This window comes from Tympanuchus pallidicinctus, unplaced genomic scaffold, assembly GCF_026119805.1.
Source record: "Tympanuchus pallidicinctus isolate F22 unplaced genomic scaffold, pur_lepc_1.0 scaffold2, whole genome shotgun sequence".
In the NCBI taxonomy this organism is placed as follows: domain Eukaryota; kingdom Metazoa; phylum Chordata; class Aves; order Galliformes; family Phasianidae; genus Tympanuchus; species Tympanuchus pallidicinctus.
This window is the reverse complement of record NW_026294721.1, coordinates 50,146,290-50,170,912: the sequence shown is the minus strand read 5'-3', so window position 1 is coordinate 50,170,912 and position 24,623 is coordinate 50,146,290. Positions and strand designations below refer to the sequence as shown.

At 44.7% G+C, this 24,623-nt stretch overlaps 1 protein-coding gene across 2 annotated transcripts in view; it reads right to left on the bottom strand.

The window, feature by feature from the left end:
• STOX2 (storkhead box 2) overlaps positions 1-24,390 on the bottom strand; it is a 126,690-nt gene extending 102,300 nt beyond the window's left edge. The window contains exon 1 of one of the 2 annotated variants that reach the window (XM_052682614.1): positions 24,015-24,390. In XM_052682614.1, coding sequence (XP_052538574.1) covers positions 24,015-24,354 — 340 coding nt within the window. In that variant the 5' untranslated portion in view covers positions 24,355-24,390. The remainder of the gene's footprint in view (positions 1-24,014) is intronic. The other variant, XM_052682618.1, reaches the window with a different exon arrangement.
• Positions 24,391-24,623: the final 233 nt, after the last annotated feature.

Below are 24,623 nucleotides of genomic sequence, written 5' to 3'. Positions count from 1 at the left end.
TGAGCAGACTTGGGTCTGCTTTGCTCTTCTATACCTCTTCTGGGCTCACAGTCCCAGCCTTGATCAACAAGTCTTCAAACACAAAAATGTCAGGGCTCTGCAATCATCCTGATTAAAAGCACAGCTGGAGAAGTTGCACCGGTCTTCACAACGCTAGAGTTTCTTGACAGTCCTCTTACTCTTGCCTCCACAGGAACACATAGGATTATCCACCTGCAGTTACGCAAAGCACATGTAAGCAGGCACAAATCTAGGGGAAAGGACGGGAAGGTGTTGGACAGGATTACCACTACCCTTGCATCACTCCCATGATCAAGGGAACTGGAAAGATTTGTTATGGGGAAATGCATGGGGGGTGTCCAAACCAAAATGGGGGAGCAGAAGGCAAAGGCAGAGATTTGGCAATTGTCAGCTTTGGTACGAGCAATGCCAAAAATAAGTCATGTCAGATTTTTGCAATATGGAGATTAAATGTTGTTGTGTTGATGACACTCTTGTCAGGGGAATATTTGGGGTGTTTGAGTTAATGCACAGACAAGTGTGAAAGTGATCTCTTAATCCCATTTCCTGCCATTTTGCACCAAGAGACACAATGCCAAATGGAAACACAACTGTTTGCCTCAGTTGCCAAAACTACATAAAAATCTGTCCTGTTTTTCCTGGACACTTTTCCCACCTGTTTCCTGACAGGTAATGACAATCATCAGGGAACAGCAGTGTTTAAGGTTCAAGGTGATAGCAGCCTCACAAATCAGTACAAATGTCATTTACCAGCTCTAGGCCCGTGGAGACTCTTTTACCTATTGTGCTCCCTGTTTGGTTCCTTCAGTTTCTCCTCTCGGACCCACCTCCTGCCTCACATCCCAGGCAGAGCAAGCTGCACTGCACTCAGGTAGGTGAGCAGGTGCCAGAAGAAATTCCTGAGGCCGGCGCCATAGTGGGTTTGCACACAGACCTCCAGAACACCCTGCAGAGCCTGCTCAGAGGCTCCAGACTGTGTCACTCAGTGCAACGCCTACCCTTTTCTTGAACACCTCCAGGGACGATGACTGTACCATCTCACTGGGCAGCCTTTTCCAATGTCAAGTCACTCTTTTGGAGAAGCTGTTATTCCTAATATCCAACCTGACCCTCCACTGGTGTAACTTAAGGCCATTACCTCTTGTCCTATTGCCAACACTTCTCATTGTCACATCTGATTTTCCTTCCACAAGTTAAGGGAACATCTTTCACCACGTAGGCTTGTTAAGAGTTGTACAGATGTTGTGTCCATCTGACCACAGAGGAGCTGTGAATGTTTTTGCATGTGAAAAGCAGAGCCTGTTTGCTGTGACACCGTGGGATTCCCAGCATGTAGCCACTGCAGTTCCCAGGATCCCAGGGCCTGAAAGCACGGTGAGCTTAGGACATGTTCGAACAACTCCAAAGCGTTAGCTGATGGTAAAAGGCAAATTCTCACCGCCTCACTCATGCTCTCCATTGAAGAGCCAGGCTGGATGCGTCAGTGCTGCTCTATGAGCCCCTGAAGCATTGCCGACAGCTGTGGGATGTGCTTCCTACCAGAATATGACCAAAGGTGCCTCCAGACCAAGCTCAGAAGCAGAGCACACAATGAGATGAGTCTCAGAATCACACCCAGAAGCCAGCACCATATACCAAGATTAGCAGACAGTCATTTAGCAATCTGAAGCACCAAACCTGGAGGGCCCAGAGTCATTCAGAAAGCCTGAAAGGCGGCAAAATGAGTTACAATTTCAAAAGCAGTAGAACAAGTGGAAGCTTGACAGCAAGTATTCTGCAGCTGCTGACCTTCAGAAAATACTCAAAAAGGTGTTGAGGAAGGATAAAAAGTGTCTGAAATCCACCAGCACTTCCAGCTGCCCTGCGTGTCTGCCACACCACGCTGCAACACCACACTTCATTCACAAGAAATGTATTCAGAGATACCAGAGAGGATTTTTTTTTTTTTCCCCAGCATTAAAATAATAGGTGTGAGCAAGTTTGTCCACTGTCTTGGCATATGAACTGTGTCCCACACAACACAAATGAGGACAGCAATTGACGGCTTGCTGAATGGCAGTCTTTGGCGTGATGCTGCAGGGTTTTCCTCTTTTAGCACACACTGCTAGTGGCCTGGATCCTGCACTGCTCTGGGATTCTGCACTGTGATTTTATGCTACCATGGTTTCAGTCTGAAGTAGTAAGACAGCTTGCATACCAAGAAAATATTTAACTACTGTTTAGGAACAAGTTCTGGGATTGCAATTTAAGCTACAAATTTAAGTTAAGTTGCAATTTAGGTTACAAAAAACAACCAAACAAAAAAAAAACAACAACCAAAAAACAACCAAACAAAAAACAACCAACAATGTTTAAAGGTATTTGAAAAAAGTATTGCCAGACATTCTAACACCATTCCTACGAAAGCTTTGTCATCGTGAATTACTTCACGCACAAATAATTCTCCAAGCCCAGATATCTGCAGACCATGCGCGTTGGCAGAATCTGCACCAACGTTACTTAGGACATTCAGATAAACAAGCAATTACTTATTGCATCAAAATCAAGCACAGGGTCACCTTCTCCTTGTTTCATTATTTATACATAAAAAATTATCCTTTAGGTACTGATGAGATACCATTTACATTTAATAACTTCCATTTAATAACTTCCATTTCACGCTTTTCAGCTACTGGGGGTCTATCTACCAGAAATCACAGCCAATTTTAACCACAATTCACTCCTAGTGTATTATCAAAAACTGACACAGCAGAAGCTCATGCATTGCTGCACTTCAATTTGTTTGTCCCAAAGGGACACTGGGACTCTCCACTACTGGCTTACGCTTCTGGGAAAGTTTATTACAGGGCTTCTGGAGAAGAAGAAAAGGCATTCAGAGCTGTTTTAGAGAATGAGATTGGGTATGTGGAAGAAATAACAGCAGAGATGCAGGGAAGGAAAGGGGAAGAAAAAAACTTGCACACACAGAACAGAAAATATCATCATCAGTTCCACGTAAGCAAAACAGCAGAGGAACTAGAAAAGGAGAAGAGAAATAGGAATCTCTATGTTATCTGAAGGACATACCTTTGTTATTGAAAGATACCACTGCTTGCATAAACTGGATAAGCACAGCGAAATGAAATAACACAGGAGGACAAAACCATGACTAACAGAACAAGGATTTCATCAGCTCCCAGATGGCAAAACACCTTAGGACTTTCAAAAGCTAGAGCCACTTGGATCCAGTTTTATACTTCACATTCACTTTACTTAACAGCATGGGATGAGAAGAACATGAAACCTAGCAAAACAGATACAGCAGATTCCACAGAGGTGTACGTTTGATTTAAGAAACTGAAGCAGATGCTGTGGCTTTGGTCTAATCTACTGATGTCCATGCAAACCTCTCAGACCACCATCAGCTCCCCAGACTTTTCACGGAGTAATATGCAACTGTAATCAGACTGCTCCTTGAAGACAAAAAAAAAATAAAATTATGTTATATATCAGCTCCAGTCTATGTCAAATGGCCTCATGCATTGTTCTTTGCTTTCAAGCCAAGGAGCCTTGTACTCAGGAAACTGGGGAACTGCTAATAACAACAAGTCTTGCTTTCACAAAACAGTTGCCTTCCACGAGCAGTTTCTACAGTGAGATCAGCACACATCGTGAGCACACTAAATCTAAGGAATGAGCCCTTGTGTATAGACTTTGTATGGTCAGTGTCACACCATAGCACTACCCAATGCTTTGTGCAATTGCTCCATACTACATGCAACCACTGGTTTATTTGCAGAGTTCAAGTGTTTACTTTCAAATGGAAAGATGCAAAATGTACAGAGTATCAGATCACATTCACCTATCATCAGATCACAGCACATCTGAATAGCAAACAGTGCTGTCAGCAGCCCTGGAGCCAGCAGTGGAGCCAGCAGCCCGTATATAAATTTGAAAGCATCTCCTAAAGCAGATTCTTCCCAAGTTTAATCCTGTTAAAAAGGAATAACCCCATGCCGTCTCCATTCATAGACTGTATCTGAGGGCCTGAAATCTGCAAGATCATTTATCTGCCATTTGTTAATGAAGGAGACTCATAGAACCATTATGGCTGGAAAGATCCATAAGATCATCTAGTTCCCTCATGCACACAGTCAGTAAATATATTGAACAGGGCTGGTCCCAGTACTGACCAACCCCTGAGAAACACCACCCATGACCAGCTGCCTGTTGTATTTAACTTCATTCACCACCAGCATCTGCAGCCATGGGTGTTTCCATTTCAAGGTCAGACAAATTGGAGTGTAAGCAGAAGACCCAATAATTATATGGCAAGCTCATAGTTGGGGCTTTTCATCTGGACAGTCCAAGTGCATTACAAGAAGAGGTGTCATTATTGTTGTGTGCAATATAGGGAAACTAAGGCACAGAGGGGTGAATCTCCTCACTAAGTTCACTCAGTGGGTTGAAACAAAGCTTGGGAGGGGACCTGTTAGCACAGGTTTGAACCTAAATAGCAAAGAAAATGAAGTTATTATCTGCATTCCATCAAGTACTGCACCATATGGTTACAGGTGGGCAGGAGTCCAAGCTAAGCACCGAAACGGCTCCTTCAGCTCTAATGAAGCAAACAAAACCCAAAACTTGCATCCTCGCATTAATCAGAGAGATCCTTTAAACTTTGCCTACATTTCTGCTGACACTATAGTATAAGGACCTACACTGCAAATTTAACAGAGAATAAATCCAGCAGATGGGAACAGACTTTACCATGACTCGTACCTGATCCTGACATCCCAAATCTCTCTCAGTTTCTGAGATTGTTTTCTTATTTATTTTAAATATGACAGGCTCTTTCCTTTTCTGATGGTATTTTAAAGTAAAAATGGCAAGATGGTATTTTAAAGTAAACTTCAACAAAGCTCTTGCTAAGAGCACCCCAGCTCACGATTACATCTGTAGCATGGATTAAGCAGATTCTTTAGCAAAATCAGAGATTGTGAGATCTAATAATTCAGTGCCTGTGACACAAGAACCAGCAAGTCTTCCATTTTTTAATATTGCACAGCTTACCAAATAGAAGAAAAAGCAAATGAAAACCAGATATAAATTGGCTTTCTTTTCTTTAAAAACTGCTTTGTTCCGCTGCTCCAAGCATATGAGGTCACCTCCACACAGTTAGGGGAGCTGGGGAAAGGGAGTCAGGGGACAAAGGAAAGGACAGGGAAGCTCCCACCTTGGTATGTGTGGATTTTTACATATTTAAAATGATGCTTTCTTGGGTTTCTGCTCTGAGATGCAGGATCAGCTCATCCCAGAATGCATATTCTCTTCTGTCAGAGGGCCTCCATGGTTTCCCATGAGCACAGAGAGAATGAAGGGTGATACCACAGTCACAACAATTACGCTAAAATCAGATGAGAACATCCAAGCTAAACGGAATGTAGGAATGCTACCTTGTGTCTCACATTCACAGGCTTCTCTCTCTCCATAATAAGCACAAGTGAGCCAGTCAGCTCAGACTACCAAAAGCCCTTCAGCACCATGCATCCCACACCATCTTGTCCCTGCGCATCTTTTTTTCCAAAGGCTTTGCCAAGGTGCATCTGAAGGAATCGGAGCCCCAGCTCTTTCAAAAAATGGCACAACTTGAGGAAAGAAGGGTTAAGCAGGGCCATATGCTCCTTTTTCTAAGAAAGCCTACTTCCTTTTTACACGCCCCATAAATTCACAGACGCCCTTGCAACTAATTTCTAGAGTGCTTTTTTTTTCCCCCTCTGGTGCACAAGGATGAGTATAAGAAGTTGGCCTCACTGACAGGGAATGTCATCATGGAACGAGGTTAATAAATATTTCAGTACAAAATAGAATGTTGTGCACTTTCCAAAGACCAAAATACTAAAGCACCTGTGTCTAGATGAGTGCCTGCCTGCCTTAGACAACAGGAGAATCAAAGCAATAACAAAAACAAAGCAGTCATTCTGAAGATGAGTGTTGCAAGGGGACAGGAGACACTGAAGCAAAAGGATCTCTCCACAAAGACTAGGATAATATTCCAAGGAGACAACCACCAAGGGTATTTCAGAACAGCAAGAGTAAGGCCTGGCCAGCCCAGACAGACGCTTTAAGCCCTCCTCATAGGTCAGGTGGGGAAGGGGTGACCCAAGGGGGATACCTGGCTCAGCAGACAGCAGGAAAATCAGGCAGAGCTCAAAGCAACTCAACAAGGGGTGCACGGTGACTGAAGATCCAGAGAGAATGATCCAACAGCTGCCCAGGGAAGTAGGGATGCTATATACATGTACGTGTGTGCATGTGTGCCTGTGCGAGGCAAACCAACAGGAAAGAGGTCTCAGTGATGACAGCAAGAGATAATTACAGCCTGTGAAGGTCTGAGCTCATAAAGACAGAACATTTCCTCGAAAGTTCACAGCTGAGGAATCATACACATAGCCTGGATGCATGGGATGAAGGAGAGGCAGGAACCTAGGCTGATCATGTGTGCCCATGGGAAGGACTGCAAAGGAGTGCAGGGATTAGGAAAGGGTGTCTGGGGGGCAGTCATGGCCTGAAGGAAAAACACAGGGAAGAGTGAGGAAAAGATGGGGGGGTGGAATGGCAGCAAAACCCACCCTTTATATGCTAAAACCAGAATTCCAAACTGAGGTAGCCCATGGGTACAAGTAATCAGGAGCTTATATAGGTCTTTTGCCTAGTGCAGGGCCATGAAGTACTGAAACCAATGCACATACACTCTGCAGGCAAGTGTAAAGCCTGCTCACCTCCCCACAAAGGACAATAAAAGTCTGGTCAGATCCCTTTTAGCTCATGGTTACATAACTTCTTGAATCATGAAGTTTGAAGCAGATCCAAAGGGACCACATCTATTTCCATTCACAATGGGCTGTGCAGCCAGAACAATTGCAACAATTATTTCCTACAATTATTGCCACGTTTCACACCCTTTCCTCTGGGCTGTGAGGAGCAGCACCCCTTCCTTGACAACATTTGCACCAGTTTCCTTCCGCCGGAGACTAGCACAGACCCCATGCTCAGCCTGTTTCTTGATTTGTCTCAATATCCCAGCTTGCTCTCTCTCTAAAGAAAGGGGTTTCAGTTTTCTACCACAATACTTTGATCCACAACCTCGCTGAAGAAAATCATAGAATCACAGAACCATTAAGGTTGGAAAAGACCTCTAAGATTATCTAGTTCAACTGCCCACCTACCACCCATGTAGGCCTCTAAATCGTTTCCCTCAGTATCACATCTTCGTATTTCTTGAACACCTCCAGGGATAGTGGCTACACCACTTCCCTGGGCAGCCTGTCTCAATTCAGTACCACTCTTTTGGATAAACCTTTCCTAAAAGCCACCCTGAACCTCCCACAGCATAACTTAGGGCCATTCCGTCTCATCATATTGCTGTTACATGGGAGAAGACCCCAAACTCACCACAACCTCCCTTCAGGGAGTTGTAGAGAGTGACAAGGTCTCCTCTGAGCCTGCTCTTCTCCAGACTAAACAATCCAAGTTCTCTCAGAGGGATGATCACTTCCCTGCTCTTGCTGGCTGCACCATTTCTGATACAAGCCAGGATGCTATTGGCCTTCTTGGCCACCTGGGCACACTGCTGGCTCATGTTCAGCTAAGCATCAAGCAGCACTCACAGATCTCTTTCCTCTGCACAGCTTTCCAGCCACTAACAAGAATTGCCTTGTATCTTTTTACCACCTCCTTGCCAATACTACTGGTTGCTTTTGGGATGACTGTTTTACACTTAGACTCTCTCATAATTGCATGGGATCCTAAAATACTTCAAATTTAACACATACACTGTGCAGGTCATCTTTAAACTCCACACACATTCTCACTTCTCTGTAGAGGAAAATAAGTACTTTTATCAGGAGGAAAACACTTCCTCTCACAGTTGGGCAGCAACATCCCATGAGCTGATGGATTGATGTAAGGAGAGCTATGCAGAAGAAATCTGTGTAGAGAGGCAAAGAAACCTCTTCAAATAACAGTGCAAATTGGATGTTGAGAGACCAGAAATCTTTTTTTCCACAGTAAAAAGATACTGTGCTACCCAGAAGACTCTTGCAAGTACTTTCTTTGTCAGCCACTTCCTGTCCACAGGCCCAAACACATCCTGCCTGGGATCAGCCTCACGCTCAGCTTCCTGACCCACCTGCTCTCACTGGTTCCCAGGTAATGAGCATTTAATTACAACTGAGATAAAACAGCTAAATGGCCACTAGCAGGCTAATAATGACAACACACCTACATGTATAACTTCAGGAGATTACATCAAGCACTCTTTGCTGAGCTGTGGGGGGAAGAGAACATGAGCTCAGCTCCTCATCAAAGTTTGTGGGTTCTCTAGGAGGGGAGGAAAAGCAGGAGGAAGGCCATGGATCACCTTAAATGAGGACACTAGAGCAAAACAGGGTAAGCAAGGTCCTCAAACTGTGAAAGAGTATTCAGTGGTCTGTTGTGTCTGCCCCATAGACCAGAGCAGCTTTGCCAGCAACGCAGCAGACAGAAAAAAAACCAAAGACCCACAGTGTGAATGCTGGATGGTGCTTTGGCATTTCATCATGGCTATTTCTTACACTTCTTTACCTGTTGGTTATGTCTAAAATGCAGCACAGCTTGACAGCAGCACTTAAACACCCTTCATTCTTTATCATGATAATTGTGTCCATAATAGCTGAACCTCTGCTCTGTACTGCATCAAAGGGTCTTACCCTTTGTAATATGAACTCAAGAAATGGCTTAGAGCAAAATTAACTTCATTCTACCCATCAGCCAGCAAGACATACATATCTTTGCTTCCACAGGGCAGCCGATAAGCTAGACAAAGTCAGAAACAAAGGAGAGCATCAAAGCAGTTTCTTTACACAGACCAGTGCAAGTGAAGACGCTTTTTGCTAGACTGCTGCCCTGTAGTAAAAAGGAGCTCACCAAAAGTAAACATAAAGGCCCTGTTTTATAAAGCTCTGCCACTGTGTTAAAAGCTCAGGATGAGTAGCCATAATGTCAATGGAGCCAAGCAGGGATAAAGGCTCAAAAACGTGGATGAGTACTCAGTGGAGCAACCCTATGGGATGGCAAGCAAAGCCACTGGATTCCACACTAATATAACAAATCTGATTTGAGCTTTTAAATAGGGAAGAATTGTTCAGAGAGAAAAGAGCTCACTGGTGGACCGGGGACACAACATTCAATCTTACATTGCTTTTATAAGCTATTTCTAGATTTTCAAAGCAGTGGGTCCTTTTGACGCTGCTCAGAAGCCCAAAGCATTGAAACCACAGCCAAATCAGGCACATAGCTGAGGCACATCATACACACATACGTGTACAACACCCAGAGGCTGACTTGCACTGGCTTTCTAGTGGGTTTCCTCTTCATACGAACACATATTCTAGCTATTCTTTTCAGTTTTACTATTTCAGCCTAGTCACTCAGCTTCCCTCTCCTAACTTCTCCATATTGCTGAAAATCCACATGGGGTGGACCATATACCCAACCTCCCTCTTGACTCACTGTTCCACTTATTTTACAGGGGCACAATGAGGATTTGGCAGAGAGAGTACAGACAAAACTGGGTTGGGTTTGTTTTTGTTTTTAGAACTGGCAAATCAAAGCAGCTCTTGGAGAGGCCCAGTAAGAGCTCATGTCAACACAAGATAAGTAGCAGGAGCACTGGAGAAGGAGGGAATGTGGCAAGCTCTTAACTCAGCTGATGCATCTTTTGGACCAACTCCTTGATCAGATCTGTGCAAAGAAAGATGCCTAAGCCATTACCTGTCAAGCCACTGCATAAGCTCTTGTAAGGCCTCTCTCATGTAAGCATCTTGCCCTTTGGTATTCCCTAGAGAACTTACAGGGAGCCCAGCTATTACCCATCCTCCTTATCACCCCTTACATACAGTTCAATACAATGAATAAAAATTGGCAAACCATTCTCATTGCCTGACCCAAGCTGAAGGAATGATAGCAACAGAAAGAAAGCCCACTATCACTGGTTCATGCCACATTACTTAGCACAATCAATTTCTGTAGAAACAATAAAAAGGTACATTAAAATAAATAATAGTAAAAAAGCAACCTAAACAACAACTAGAAATTAGAAAAAAAAAATCTAAATGAGACTCTTTGTTACAAAAAAAAGATTGGCAAGTATATTTTTACTTGCCAAACAGCTTCACAGAGCACAGGCAGTGGCATTTTTTTAATGTTGGTTTCTTGGAGGAATAAACACACTGCACGATCTCTGCTCTGCTTGTGCTGCCTGGAAGAGGTGGCAGAAGGAATTCTCCTCGCCTCCATGATTACACATTACCCTGAATATTTGTACTTTACCGTCACGCTATGGAAAACATTCACATGAGTAATCACACTGAAGTTATTGTAACTACTCCTGTGAAGAAACATCTAATCTCCTCTACAAGGATCTTCTGAGATCAGGATCTGAAAGTCGTGAATGTGCTGAGCTCAGTTTGTTGCATGCACAGCATCTGTAAGTTAAACAGTCCACTTCTAAACTAATTCCGCAGTAAATGTCCCCTTTTGTAAAGAGTCTTAGACACCAGAAACCCTTGGTTTCATGTAGGGTCATGCAATTCTATAAGCTTTTGGGAGGTCCCTATGTTTTTCTTTTGGTGACGGGGCAAATACCACAGACTCACTTTTCTGGTCCTTGAAGCAAATTATCAGATGAAGAAAATGATGTGTCTGTAAAGGGAAGATTGTACAATGAGCAGCATACCAGTGCACTGACCCCACTCAGCCATGAAATAGGGAATTCAAGCCCAGCATTTTTCCAGGCTGTAATCTTCCACTCAATAAATTCGTGCCTGGGCTGTCAGCTAGAAGGACTCCCCATTTCCAATTCCCAGTGCCGTCCTTCTCAACAGAGTCAAACTTCGGATGGTGAAATGAGTAGTTCGTTTGGCCTTTTTTATTTGGAGACCACTTGTGTTCCCTCTCTGTTCTGTGAAACATCTCCACATGAGTCATCTCCTGCTAATTTACGAACCCCCCTGTGGCTACAGAAACTGGCTTTGCGTTTGGCATGGGCTGAACAACACAGGATCTCGCAGTACACAAAGTGGTTCTTATGAACACGAGTTTTTTTGTACCATGGATGTAGCTATTTACTTTTGAACAGAAAAATCTTGAGTGGTTTTTTTTTAATTGTAATTATTTAGGATTATTAGGATAAATTTTTCATAAAAACCATGGCGTAGTCTAAACATTTAAAACATGACTTTCTCATTATTTAATTATATGTTGCTAAGTAGCTCTTTCATTTCTTTCAAAATTACCTTCTAATAATTTATTTGCATGCTCCTAAATTCTTACATCAAAAAAGACAGAACGTCACCTCCCTAGAGGACTCATAACTCAGCAAGCTCACACGAAATCCCTTCCACAGACATCTCTCCCCTGTGCTACAGAGTTAGCACTTCTCTTGTATATTCTTGTACTGAAGCTGCTCTGTGCTTTGGAGCATCCTTGTTACATTTTCTCATATCTTTTCCAGTTCTACTTCTCTTTTTGTGTTTATTTTCTTTTGAATTTTTTTTGAAGTTGAAGAAACACACTTCAAAAAGTATTTGACATACCTACGCATCACAGTAACTACAGAGTGGCATAATGTCATCTTTAGTTTCATTTCCTATTTCTTATGCAATACCTTTACAAATATTTACTTCTGCTAGCAATTACATGAGTAATCAATCTTACCAATAGTCTTCAAAGTTAGCCTGGAATAACAGTAAAAAGTGTGACTTCCTCTTCCTACCAAGTCTAGAGTGAGTTTGGTTCCATCACTTAGAGAAGAGTTTTATCCAACTGATGTTAGTAATGTTATCTTCACAACCACAAGGAAAGCTGAAAATTCTTTCTGAAAGAGTACTCATTTCTGGAGACTGAAAAAGTATCTTCTGGCTGGACTTTCAGAAGCTGATCTGTCAATAAATCAACAGGGAAACATTTTCTTGGGCAAGAAGGATATAAAATAGATATTAATAAGAAAAAAAAGTCAAAAGAAATCACATAGTCTGGGTTTTCATATATTCTCTCTCCTGATTTCCCCTTAGCTAGAAGCATCTCTCTTTCCCATTTCACCAGTCTAACTTGTGCTATGACTACAAATTCCTGCTGATACAAACAAAAGCTGAAAATTCTATTTAAGAAAGTCCTTCCACAGCACCCTGGAAAGGCTAAGGTAAATCCTACTAAATGCACAACAGTCACCCATGTGGATGGCTTCTTCCTTCAAGTTGTTTCCTGACCCACTGCAGTGTAGTCCCATCTCCAGTCAGCTACAGAACTCAACCAGCATAGCCCTGTGTTAGGAGGAGGACTGGCCTGCTCTAATAGCAATAGTAGCAGCTAGCCAGAAAGCATGCAGGTTTTGTATGGTTTCTACATTTTCAGTGACATCCTGGTCTATGCAAAAATACGTAACTAGGATTTGAGGCTGTGTGGGATTTTTAATCATTTATTCACAAGATGGACGAAGATTATTATTCTCACAGCCCAGAGAGTAACAACCAGGCTGCAAGAAACAATAAAATTAAAGACTGAATGGTTGATGTCTCCTTTTCCCCTCCTTCACCGAGACCAACTTCAAGGCCTGCAGCCTCCGTCAAGTGTTTTCTGCCCAAAGGCTGAGATAAGAGTGAAAGGCAAGAGATAAGAAGGAAATGCTTCCTAACAGCGTAGTTAATAAGTCTAAAGCCAGACTGAAAACATGACTTTGTGAGTTGAGCAAAGGCTGTGTTTGCACAAAGAGCATGTCAACTGCAGAAAAGTTACAAAAGAGGGAGAAAATGAAGCTATGAGTGAAAAAAAAGAAAAAAAAAAAACCAACAACAGTTATTGCTGGGTTTCTGGAAAAAAAAAATAAAAGGAAAACCATGCAAGTGGCTGACAAGAACAAGCAGTGCCATAAAAAAAAAGATCCTGCTATATAAATCTGCTGGCAGCTATGGCTTTGCCAATCAACTTAAGAATCTGACAGAACAAACGAACACGGCTGAGGTGGTCAAATACTTTGTGGTGTTTTTTGCTGTGTTTTGTTTTTCGTTGAACAAGGAGCTCATTGCATCTGAAGGCACCAGCTGCCTTATCTTGCTCTGAGCAATTGTATCTGTGCAATGCAATAAATTGTCCCATTTGCCTCAAAAAAAAAGGTGTCCATGCAGCGTGGGTGGAACAGTCAGACATACTTGGTGCTGCTGGGTCTCCTATTTATCCAGAGAAACCTGTAGAAGGAGGACAAGGGGAACCTGTTCAACAGGAGCAAGTTACAAAAGGACCCATCCACAGCAAAACACACAGCAAACGTGGAAACCGTCCACCAGATCTGCAGGTGGCTGCTACCACCATATGCTGGGGCAGCAAGCAAGCAGGAGGCTGGTTGGACCAGAGACCTCCAGAGGCCCCTTCCCACCTGAACTGCCTTAACATCCCTCAATATCTGTTTGTGGACTGAAATGCAGAGAATATAAGGCTTCAGGCCTGTAAGAATTTGTTCAGATATCTAATCTATGTTAGGTCCTGGCTTACTGTGGGCTCTTGTGTCAGAGCAAGAGGCAAGAGGCACCTCAGTGGTGCTGACCCACGCCAGTCCAAGCCACAGCGGCTGTGCAGAGCAAGTATGAGATTTGGTCTCTGCTAGAAATGTGAAGAAAGGGTGATACGTCTGCAATCAGTCATCTGAAGGGACACCTGCACGTTCCTCAATGAAGCAGCAGCAAAAATTTTAAAAAAGACAAGCAGGAGAACACTGGTAAAGATTTGGCTCACACTTTCCACAGCTACACTACGAGCACCAAAGGAATCTCCATTCATCAGGCCCCAGAACACCATTTCTCAGCTCAGCTGCCCTTGTGGTTCTTCAGCACCATCCCATGTTTTTAAGGTCCAAAACCACACTGTTTACAAAATATAAACAGCAAACCAACACGATATCCACTCCAAGAGCCAACTTCTGACAGCGCTGCCTAGCAGCACCATTTCTGGAACCATCAAGGAGCAACCTGACATCTCTGAGAAAGATGGTGCTTATAGAAGCAGCTAGAGGAGAGCCACAGAGAAAAACAGTGACACTGAGGAGGGCCAGGCTACTATCCATGCTTCACCAAGCTGGTGTGATCCTGGCACAAAGCCACCTGTGGACAGGAAGAGGAGAACCTACACATCAGCACAAGATTTAACTAGGGAGAAACTGCTGAGAAAAGGTCACTTACGGATAAAGGTGAAAGCCACAATTGCTAAGTCGACAGAAAAAGAAATCCAAGAGGCAGGAATTGGAAAGCCACAAGGAATTCACTGCAGCAGCTCAGTTTATAAAGGAGGTTTGCAGTATCCCAGCACTGCAGTATAGTCTAATAAGCCTGAGCTAGCTTTCATCCAGGGACTTAAGTCACTTAATGCAGCAACTCATCACAGGCTGCCTGAGTAGCAGGACAAGTTAGCCACTGCTGAAATCCATAATTATGGCTGGAGTTGAGGAATGCAACTGTACCTGGGCTGGCTAGTTCAAAACTAGCTCAGGTACATTTATATTCAGCTGCAACACAACCAAGAAAAAAATCAAGCAGCTTAATGATGAAGCAAAGACTGGTCATCTCACAAAAGTGTCCAGACAAATCTCACTTTTTTTTTTTTTAATAGTAAAAAAAAGAGTTAGTAAAGAACAAGCCTGTAAGGGAATTTATTAACCCAAAACCAATAGGCAACATCACGCATCATTACCACGCTGTTTAGTTACAAAAAGTACAATGTAACTCATTACTGGCTTCATTTTCCTTCTGCAGGACTCTTCGTGTGTTTATGGTTCCATATTCACGCCAAACCCACTCTGAGTATCTGTGATTGCAAATTCACCATAGTTCTACTAACTAAACATAAATGCAACTCATTCATGAAGGAGGCTAAGGTGCCACAACAAAAAATTGCTACAGCCAAAGTGGTGAGAAATGGGTAAAACAAATCCAGGCAGGTTTTGAGCACAAACTCTTAGCCCAGTTGCCTATCTTCAGATTATCTCTCATTTGCAAGTAGCCTCACGTGTGAGCATAATTACCTCATTGTTTGCATTGCAGGAGAACCTATCCTGCCCACACAACATCCATCTGAAAGAGCCATGAAAGCCCTCAGCCCCAAAGCACTCGTGTTGTCAGCCATAAGGCAAGGAGCAACACTTGGACACACCAGAACAGGTGGGAACAGACCAGGAACTGGGAACACTGAAAAATGCTGACAAAATTTGCAGTGTGTAGGGAGCAGAGAACAGGTGTTGATTACATGGGTACTTGCACGCATGGGTGCTACACACTGGGCTTGGCAAGGTCACTGGTTTTCAGCTTGGTGTCTGCAGAGCCCCTTTCAAAGAGGTCTACAGCAAGGTAATAGTGAAAAGCAAGGCTTATATCTGCTATATTTCTGCTGGGAATAGAAATGAAAGAAAGCTGAGGATCATTGCACCAGTTGATTATTACTCGCTGAGACCAAAAAGCCATGGAAAATAAAGAGGGATTGGAAATGTGGATGCATAAGCCACTGAGCAGAAGTGTTAGCATGGAAACAAGAAAAATTTGAGACAATGTCCCCTTGCTGTTCAACAACTTCCTAGCTAGTGGGAAAAAAATAAAGTTCCATCAAACTTGTCTCCTTTTTACCCCCATCACTTGTAACAAAAATCAACCCTCTGAATTTTATAGCTCACTTTTCTTCTATCTCACAAGACAATAGTGCAGATAGAATATGCTCTGTGCTCTGTACCAGTCCAAACATTGGAGACACTGGAAAGGCATCAGAATTGGTTGAAGTAGTCACTGAAACCCAAAGTCTAAAAATTATCTAAGCAGATGCACGAAAGAGACTTTGGCACTGTGCTACAGATAAATTTGCTTTTCCTCTTTAGGATCAGATATGTCACTGAATGAGACTAGCTGTTGACACGGAAGAGCAGAACAAGGATAGATGCAGTGATTCTGACACCAGAACATTTCACAGCCATATTGTGCTTGACACACAGCCAAAAAGCATGTCCCTGCAGACCTTCCAACAGAAATTTGGCATAGGCCTTACCAAGGAGCTCTGCCTGCACACCTCTAAGAAAGACAAACTAGCAACCAGGAAAAAAAAAAAAAGAAAAAAAGAAAAAAACCCCAGCAACAACATCAAAACCAAACCAAACCTTGGAAACAAGAGCAAAGGGGACTTGAATTAATAAGAAATCCATAAACTAGAGGCTACAAGCTGTCACAATCAATGGAAAATGACAAGGTGGTAGCTGGTAACTCCTGCCCAAGTGGAAAAACTAGAAAAATTGTAGGTTAAGATGCCTGCTTTCTGCAACTTTGTCTTTATTGGGAAGGATTAATTAAGATTTATTCTTGATCCTTTAATTCACAAAGTATTAAGAGTTCTACTTGATACTTTTCCTGAAGACACCTGGATGAACTCTTCTGCTTAGATTTCAGAGTATTGAAAAAATAAATGCAAAAAACACTACTGATTTTGCAAGCTTAGCTTTCATAGAAGGAGCTTCTGGCTTAGATGCAGACAATCCACTCTGGATCTAACCAGACAGATTAATTTTTGAGGTGAACCTCTTAATGACAGCCAGGCAAACAAGAACATACAGTGCGCCTACATCTAAAACAGCAAGTCCTCTCACTGAAGCCAGACTTAACTAGCTGAGCTCACATGGAGTCATCTGTGCCTTGCTGACTCGTGACTACACAAGGAAAAGTAATGGGAAACTTCTGTTTGTACAGTGATTAAAACATTGTATGCATCCGTATAGACACATCTGTATGAAGGTAGCAAGGAATGCAGATGAAAATTGCCCTAAGCTTTCCCCGTGAGATGCTTTAGCACATAAAATCTCTCAGAGAAAAGCTGAAAAACTTCAGAGCTTTACGAGTCCTACGCATTTCCTTCCACACCTTACAGGCTGACTGAACAACAGGTGATGGCACATACAGCTAGACCTCTTAAGGAAATGCATTAAATACTCTTAAGAAAATGCATTATAAGAACAAAACAGAGCTGGTACCTATCAAACTGGCTTCCCTACCACATGAAGCACTGTGTTCAAGGTTATCCATCTATATGGCTGAAAACCTGGCTGGCCTGCCTTCTCTTTCAGTCTTCCACACTTTCCAGATGTTTGCATTCATGAAAGAGGCTGCTCCACACGGATGACATCTAAAGATACACAGTTGAGAAACGCTGCCAAGCAAATTCTTGAGCATCTCAGACCGCAGAAACTGAAACTTTTGTTTTCCAGCTCCCTTTTTGCATGCTGTTTATGTTACCTCTTCACTTCTATTCTTTGCCACAGCTTCTTACAAAAGTAATGTTCTCCTCCTTCGCTACCAATTTTGAACTCATTAAACCACCTTGTGAACATGCAGCTAATTAGGACAATCCTGCAGAGGAGGCCAGCTGCTGATTTGCTCTTGACTAGACTACAGCCACACATAACACAGCACCAAGTGCCTGCAAAGCTCCATTCGGGCTCATTCAGCCCGATCCTCAATCCACTCCTTTGGCACAACCTCTTGCCATCAGCTCCCAGGCCCTCTGTATAGGTGCTGGCCTACTTTCAGACGCCAGAGCACCTTGGCTGCACCCTGGGATTAAGTAAGGCGTTTGGGCTTCCCTGAGTGGAGCTGATGGAGACAAAGGAGGCCCTTCAGGGAAACCCAAAGCAAACAGCAGGCTTGCTCTCAGACACAGCGATTGTGTCATCTGTCAGTGAAAAGGGAACATGTTTGGGCACCAACCCTGCTGTACGCAAGCGTAGGAGCAAACACTGAACAATGCCAGAGCACGAGGCAAAGCCCGGCTGCTTGCACCTGAGCTGGGCAGTGGCTGCTAAGGCTCACGGCAGCTGGCAGCAACCAAAATAAGACAGTAAGAACTCTTTGACACAGAGATACAATAAAAAACAACTCCACAGCCACAGAAGTTCTCAGTGGTGTCATGTAGAGCTAACGAGATTTGAGTTACCTCTCTCTTCAGAATTTGATCTCAGTAAATTACCAAGCAACACTAAATCCTTTTTATGCTGGGTTAATCTCTTCAGTACGCAACACTGATAATGAATGCATTGCTATCTGCGCTGCTGCAGGACTCCGTAACCACATGGATCCAAGGATACAGGTAAGACAAAGCAGGTATTTAGACTGAACACATGCATTAGGCTATCAAGTCATCCTCATAGGACTCTTGAGAAAGTCTCATACATCCAGTTTCTTCCACATCCTCTGCAGATAGTCAGAGGTATTCACAGATGGCATTACCAAAGTTAGAAAATACAGCTGGAGTCTGAAAGAGTGAATATTAATTTGCCTGTTTTTCTGAAGCTATGTTTCTCTAGCTTTGACAAAGTTTTTTGTTCTGTTTTGTTGTTTTCTTTTTAAGGATCAAAAATATTCCCTTATTAAATAAAATACTCATTTTATAGTCTCACAATTCATCAGACTCTGCTGCCAGGTCTCAAACACAATGACCACAGCCAGCTTCCTCTGATGCTAATAACACATTAGGAGCTTTGCAACCCCAGTGCTAAACACCGTTCTTGCAGTCTCGCTCCTTTGTTAGCTTCTGAACACCAATGAGAGCACATGTTGCAGCATGTGCAACCCCAAGAGAGCAGGAGTTCCCACAGCTGTGGGTACAGGCAATGATGGATGCAGTGATGCACTGCCCTGCTACCAACGTGGGGACTGAGCCACTCTTCTGCCACAATCCAGCCCCAGTCAGGGCTTCCTCCAGAATACCTGATGGGTGAGGAGGAAAGCCACCAAGACTTGTCACCAACCCTCTCCTCTCTTTCAGAGGGATTCCACATTCCAAGGGTAGCTCTGTGCTCTTCAGCATCTTTGCCCTCCTCCAAAGGCAGGCATGACTAGCCTGTGGACATTATGAATCACTTCAGAGCTGGCAGAAACCGCTGCAAAAACACACCATTGTGAAGCTACCCAAACCAAGCTCCTCAGATATTAGCATTTTTCACTGCCACAGTGCATAAATTTTGTAAAGAATCAAACCTGGAGGCATTTCATAGCATTTAAGTGGTCTGCCTTTCTAAAAGGGTGACCGCTGACAGCCATCCATGCACCAGCTGACAGTAAAATTTGAGGTCAAACTACAACAGTACTGTGTCTGACTGTTTCCAGACCTCTGTTTTGGCCCCTATGCCCCAAGGAAGACAAACAACACAGTCTCACATTGCACAGTTAAGAGCACACTCAGCCCCAGAAAACACACTGCGGAAGTTATTACACAGTGCATATTTAAGTGCACCATGTACTTTCTTCCATAAGAAAAACCAAAATCATAAAATCACAGAATCATTAAAGTTGGAAAAGACCAAGATCATCCAGTCCAACTGTTCACCTACCACCAATGCTGCCCACTAAACCATGCCTCTAAATACACCTCTACACATTTCTTGAACACCTCCAAGGACAGTGACTCCACCACATCTCTGCTCATGGTCCAGATCCCGACCAATATAGTTTTGATAAGTGCTGATAGCAATATTACACCATTTTTTTCTCTAGCAAAAAAGTAATTAAAGAGCAGATAGAAGAGCCACTATTCTAATTCCCTGAATCAGCCTGATTGCGTGCTCTATTGCTGCTGTTGCGCAGAGCAGAGCCTGATTTAAAAAAAGAACACAAAGAACTACTCAAATGTCAAAAGGAAAGCACCTAACTGCATCAAAACATACATGCTTGTACCTTCTTAGCATTCATACACTTCTCATCAGAGGTCTCTGGTGAAATTCCAGGTCAAACTGAAGGGTTGGGTATATTGGACAGAAGGAAGCATGTTTACATAGTAGGTGAAGGGACTGAATCCAAGAAGAACAGAATATCCTTAAAAACCTTTGCAGATCTGGCCCACCCAGGGAGCAATTTCAATAGTGGAAATTGGATATTGCAGTAACATTTCCAGCAGTCAGCATCATTAGAAAATAATCAAAACATTTATGCTCTTGTATTTATAGCAGAAATGGTTTGGAGAGACCTTCAGATTTCAGAAGCCCATTAAACTTCTGCTACTGCAGGAATTGATTACTAAGATACCCCTTCCATCTCCACTTTTCACAGCCACAGTTTCTGCACTGGAAGCCACCATCTGCTTGCAGCTTTTATTTTACCTTCCCTGAAAGCTTCTGGCGTGGCATCACAAGCTGCTGGAGCCAACAGCAGGCACAGCATGCTGGGAAGGCACTGAGTGCCAAGAGCCCTGCAGGACACCTGGGTTGCATCTTCGCCGTTACTTTCCCTAACAGAGGTCTCACATGAAGACAGGCACGTGGTAGAGCTCTGGAATGCCCCACCTCAGGGACAAACTGTAATTCTGCTGGCCAGGAAGATGGGGTCATCATTTGATGACAATTATTAGGCAAGATGCCTCTACAAGCAAACTGCAAAGAAAACCTAAACATGACGCAAAAGGAAAAACTTTGGTACTTCACTATAAGTTGAAAAGGACTAAAAAGGAGCAGAAAATCTGATTTTCCTCCTAAAAAAATGAAGGGGCAGGTGAAGAGCAAGACAGGCTCATTCAGCATGCAGCGAAGGCAACCCAGAAGCAGATTAAGAAGAGTTTACTGCTAAGTCCCAGCCACCAGGAAGGGCTGTCCACACAATGGCACACTTCGTAGGGGAGAGGATCTTGAAAAGGGGAGAGACAGCATGGGCTGTCCATTAACCTCACACATCCTTGACTCGAGTTGCTCAATGAGCACAATGCGTCAGTGTGTTTGACTTTGCTACTTCATGAGGAGTGAAGAAGCAAAGAAAAAGAAATGAAGCCATATCTTTCCTTCCTGTGTGTGTGTGTTTTTCACTTTCTCTGTGCATTTTAGATCAAGGTGGTAACCTGCATTATACTTGTAAGCCAACTGCAGCTTTCTTGAAAGAGCAAAAAGCATTTGACTCCAAGGTTTTGCAATCAAAGGGTGAGCACCAACCACATCTCCAGAAATTATGCACAGCACACATAGCCCATACTCATAGAATTACAGAATCATTTCAGTTGGAAGGGACCTCTAAAGGCCGTGTGGTCCAGCCCCCTGAAATGAACAGGGACACCTACAGCTCCATCAGGTGCACTCAGCCCCTCCAGTCTGACCTTGTCTGTCTCCAGGGATGGGGCATCCACTGCATCTCTGGGCAACCTGTGCCAGTGCCTCACCAGCTTTGTTGTAAAACTCCTACTTATGCCCCCCTAGATCTCCTCTCTTTTAGTGTGAAACCATTTCTCCTTTCCTATCACAGCAGACTCTGCTAAAGAGTCTGTTCCCTTCTTTTTCATAGCCCCTCTTTAGATACTCGTGCAGCTCTTCCCTCTTGCCAGTCTCTAATAGCTGCTCTTAGAAAATACCCAGCCCAACACTTCTGAACTCCTTTTTTGCTCAAAGTTGGGAGCAAATTCCTGAGTACCTCAGTCACTCAGTCACCAGTTCGATCCCCTGAAGTTCCCAGGGCAAGCCTATGAGGCACACGAAAGGTATAGGTGAGCCTGCAGACAACTCTTTCTCTGAGGTTTCATTACTAGGAAACCTAACACTCCCTCACTGAAATTTTCATTTAAAGGAGATAACTGGAAGGAAAAAAAAAAAAAAAACAACAAACCAGACAATTAACGTTTTATGATTGGCTATAAATGAATAACATTTTAACACATAATGTCCAATAGTCTGCACAGCACCATAATCACCCACTAATGATGGGAGAACTCACTGTGAAAATTAGCGCACCTCAACTGGCGGGGTGTTCATTTAATTTTTGGTGCCAGGAGAGAAGAGGGCAGGCAGAGGAAGAAAGGGAACACTTAGCTCCAGCTCGTGGAGCAGTAAAATCCCTGTCCCCCCCATGCCTGGCCGAGCACAAACAATGCACACCAGCCCAGCCCCACCGAAACCACTGAATTGTAACTCGTGCTAGTTAGTTTAATTATTGCCCATACATTTCTTGAAAATGCCATTTGAAGCGTCAGCTTCTAATTGGAGAAATGGCTCTGAGCGTGACCGTGGGGCTGTTACAAAGTCTGGTCACTTTCGTAGAAGGGCATGGCCCTTCCACAAAGCGGGTGGAAACCTCTCAAAGACACCCATTGTCCAAGAGGCAAAAATAGAGTGCAAGGAACACAGAAGGAAGTCTCATCCATGAACACAAATGGAGACTGGAAACTGAGGTGGAGCACCAGCAAGCCTTGCTTGGGAGGCACCAAAAAGCTGAAAATGGGAAAAAAAATCCGGCTTCCAGGATGACAAACACAACTGGGAGCAAATGGAAGGCGTGTCAAAGAAATGCTATTAAAATAATAACACTCATTAAAGACTTAAGTTACAAAAGCCTTGCAAAGTTACAAGAAAGCGGCAAGTCATTCTTACCCAAGACAGTGAATTTCATTCCAAGACCTATAGGATTACGGATGGGTTTCCTGGGGCTCTGAATCAGCAAACATAGCATGAGCTGGCTTTGGGGCTTTGTTCTTTCAAAGCCTATGTGGGTTCTTCAATCTGAAGCCAAGGTACACCCCCCAGTTTCCTAACAGCCTGATAACTCTGACACCAGCAAAAACAGACAGCAGGTAGGCTGCTCTCATGAAACCCTTGGATTACACTACCCCAGAGGTGAGCATTAAAGCCACACACTGAGCACTTCACACCTTGTATCCTCAAACCCCAAGCTGAAGGAGCTAGCTAAAGCAGTCCTCTGATGTGCTCCATGTCCCAGCTCAACTCTTCAGCAGGGTCTATTGCTACTATTTGGATCTCTGGACATCAGACCCTCTCAAGAACTTGCTGGCCCAGATACACCTGCCACAAGCAACAGAGCACTCAGGAGGTGCCACCAGTAAGAACTATCAACAGTGCCTATGGAGGACCAGAGGCCAGACCCAGCCTGGGCTCACGGAGCACTTCAATACACAGGGCAGCACGGGCCTGCCCAAGCCTTCACATGCACACACGTGAGGAGGAGGTGCTCCCCTCCAACAGCAGCGGGAGGCTTGGGAAGCACTCAGCAAGCACTGCCCCACTTTCTCATGTGACCCCGAGGGTCAGTTGGGTTCCAGGGGAAAGAAGGCAGTGGAAAACCGTAGCTCAGTTGTTCCCATCTCCCTCAATGCAGCCAAGAACAAACACGACAGGCAGGGCTTTAGCTCTGCTTCCATAGCTTTACTCAAACACCGAGAAGCATTTTCTGTTTTTAAAGTCAAACAAAGACACTTGGCTCAAGTTTTCTGTAAATCCACAGTGAAGGTAACCCCCAAGGAACAAGTATTACCCACGCACTAGGGAGTTTACTTATTAACACCAACTCCCAGCAGAAGTGCATTTCCGTATTTCAGAGTGGGCTCCAGAGGACTGTTTGCATTCCTCTCCCAGCAATGCCAAGGTCAAAGCACAGCACTCTGTGCCTGATGAATGCCACCAGCGAGCAGGGATGGGATGGGGCACCCCAAAACCAAACCCCGAGTGTTGTGGGCCACAGAGCCCTCTTACAAACAGTGATAAAGCACAGAAAAACCTTTCTATCAATAGGACAGGATCTACCTCCTGTTCTGCAATGATGTAAAATGAGGGGGCTGCTGGTCCTGAGCCTCTGAGCGTCCCCCTCTACGCAGGAGATACAGCAGTTAGAGGGAAAAAGTGACAGCGGAAGGACTGAGCTGCCCGGTAGCACGCCAGCATCCAGAAACAAGGCTCTGAGAAACACTGAGACCATTTGAGTTCCGCTTTCCACACGAGCTTTACCTGGTTAACTTTGCATCGGAGCATTTTTAAAGCTCTGAAAATCCCACTGGGAAGAGAGCACCCCTATATCTGCGTCCCGCTCCAGCCGCCCAATGCACAGCGGGCAGGAGCTGTACGAGGGGACAGCGGCCGCAGCGGGTCGCTACGCAGGGGGGCCCCGTCCCGTCCCGTCCCGTCGCGCCGCGGCACGTACCCAGGCACTTGATGTGGAAGCCGCTGGGGGGTTTGAGGGAGCGGCGAGCCCAGCCCTGCCGCAGCACCTCCAGGTGCTCCTCCTTGCCCTGCACCAGTAGCACCTGCTCGTCGATCCAGCCCAGGAAGAAGGTCTCAGCCACCGCCGCCGTGGCCCGCTGGTCCCAGAAGTGCTGCATGTTCTCCCGCTTGAAGTCCGCGAAGATCTCGTAGCCGATGCGGTGCCGGCCCAGCTCCGCCGCTCCCCCCGGGCCCGCCGGCCGCCCCCCGGCCTCGGCGCCCAGGACGATGGCGAGAGAGTGCGGGGCGATCTGCAGGCACCGCTCGGCCCGGCGCGGCATGGCCGCCCGGCATGCCCCGCCGCCTCCCGCACCTCACCGCACTGCACCGCACCGCTCCGGGTTGCCCTAGCGCGGCCCCGGCACGGCTCGGACGCTCCGCCCCCATACACCTCCGGCCCAGCCCCGCCCCGCCCCGCCCTGCCACAGGGCTTTTTCCCGCCTCCTCCGGGCCGGAAAGCCTTCCGAGTCCCTCGCGGGGTGCCGGCCTGCTGTGTGACTCCGCGCAACCCGTCCGCAGGACAATGGACTCGGCTCGGCTGGAGGTTTCG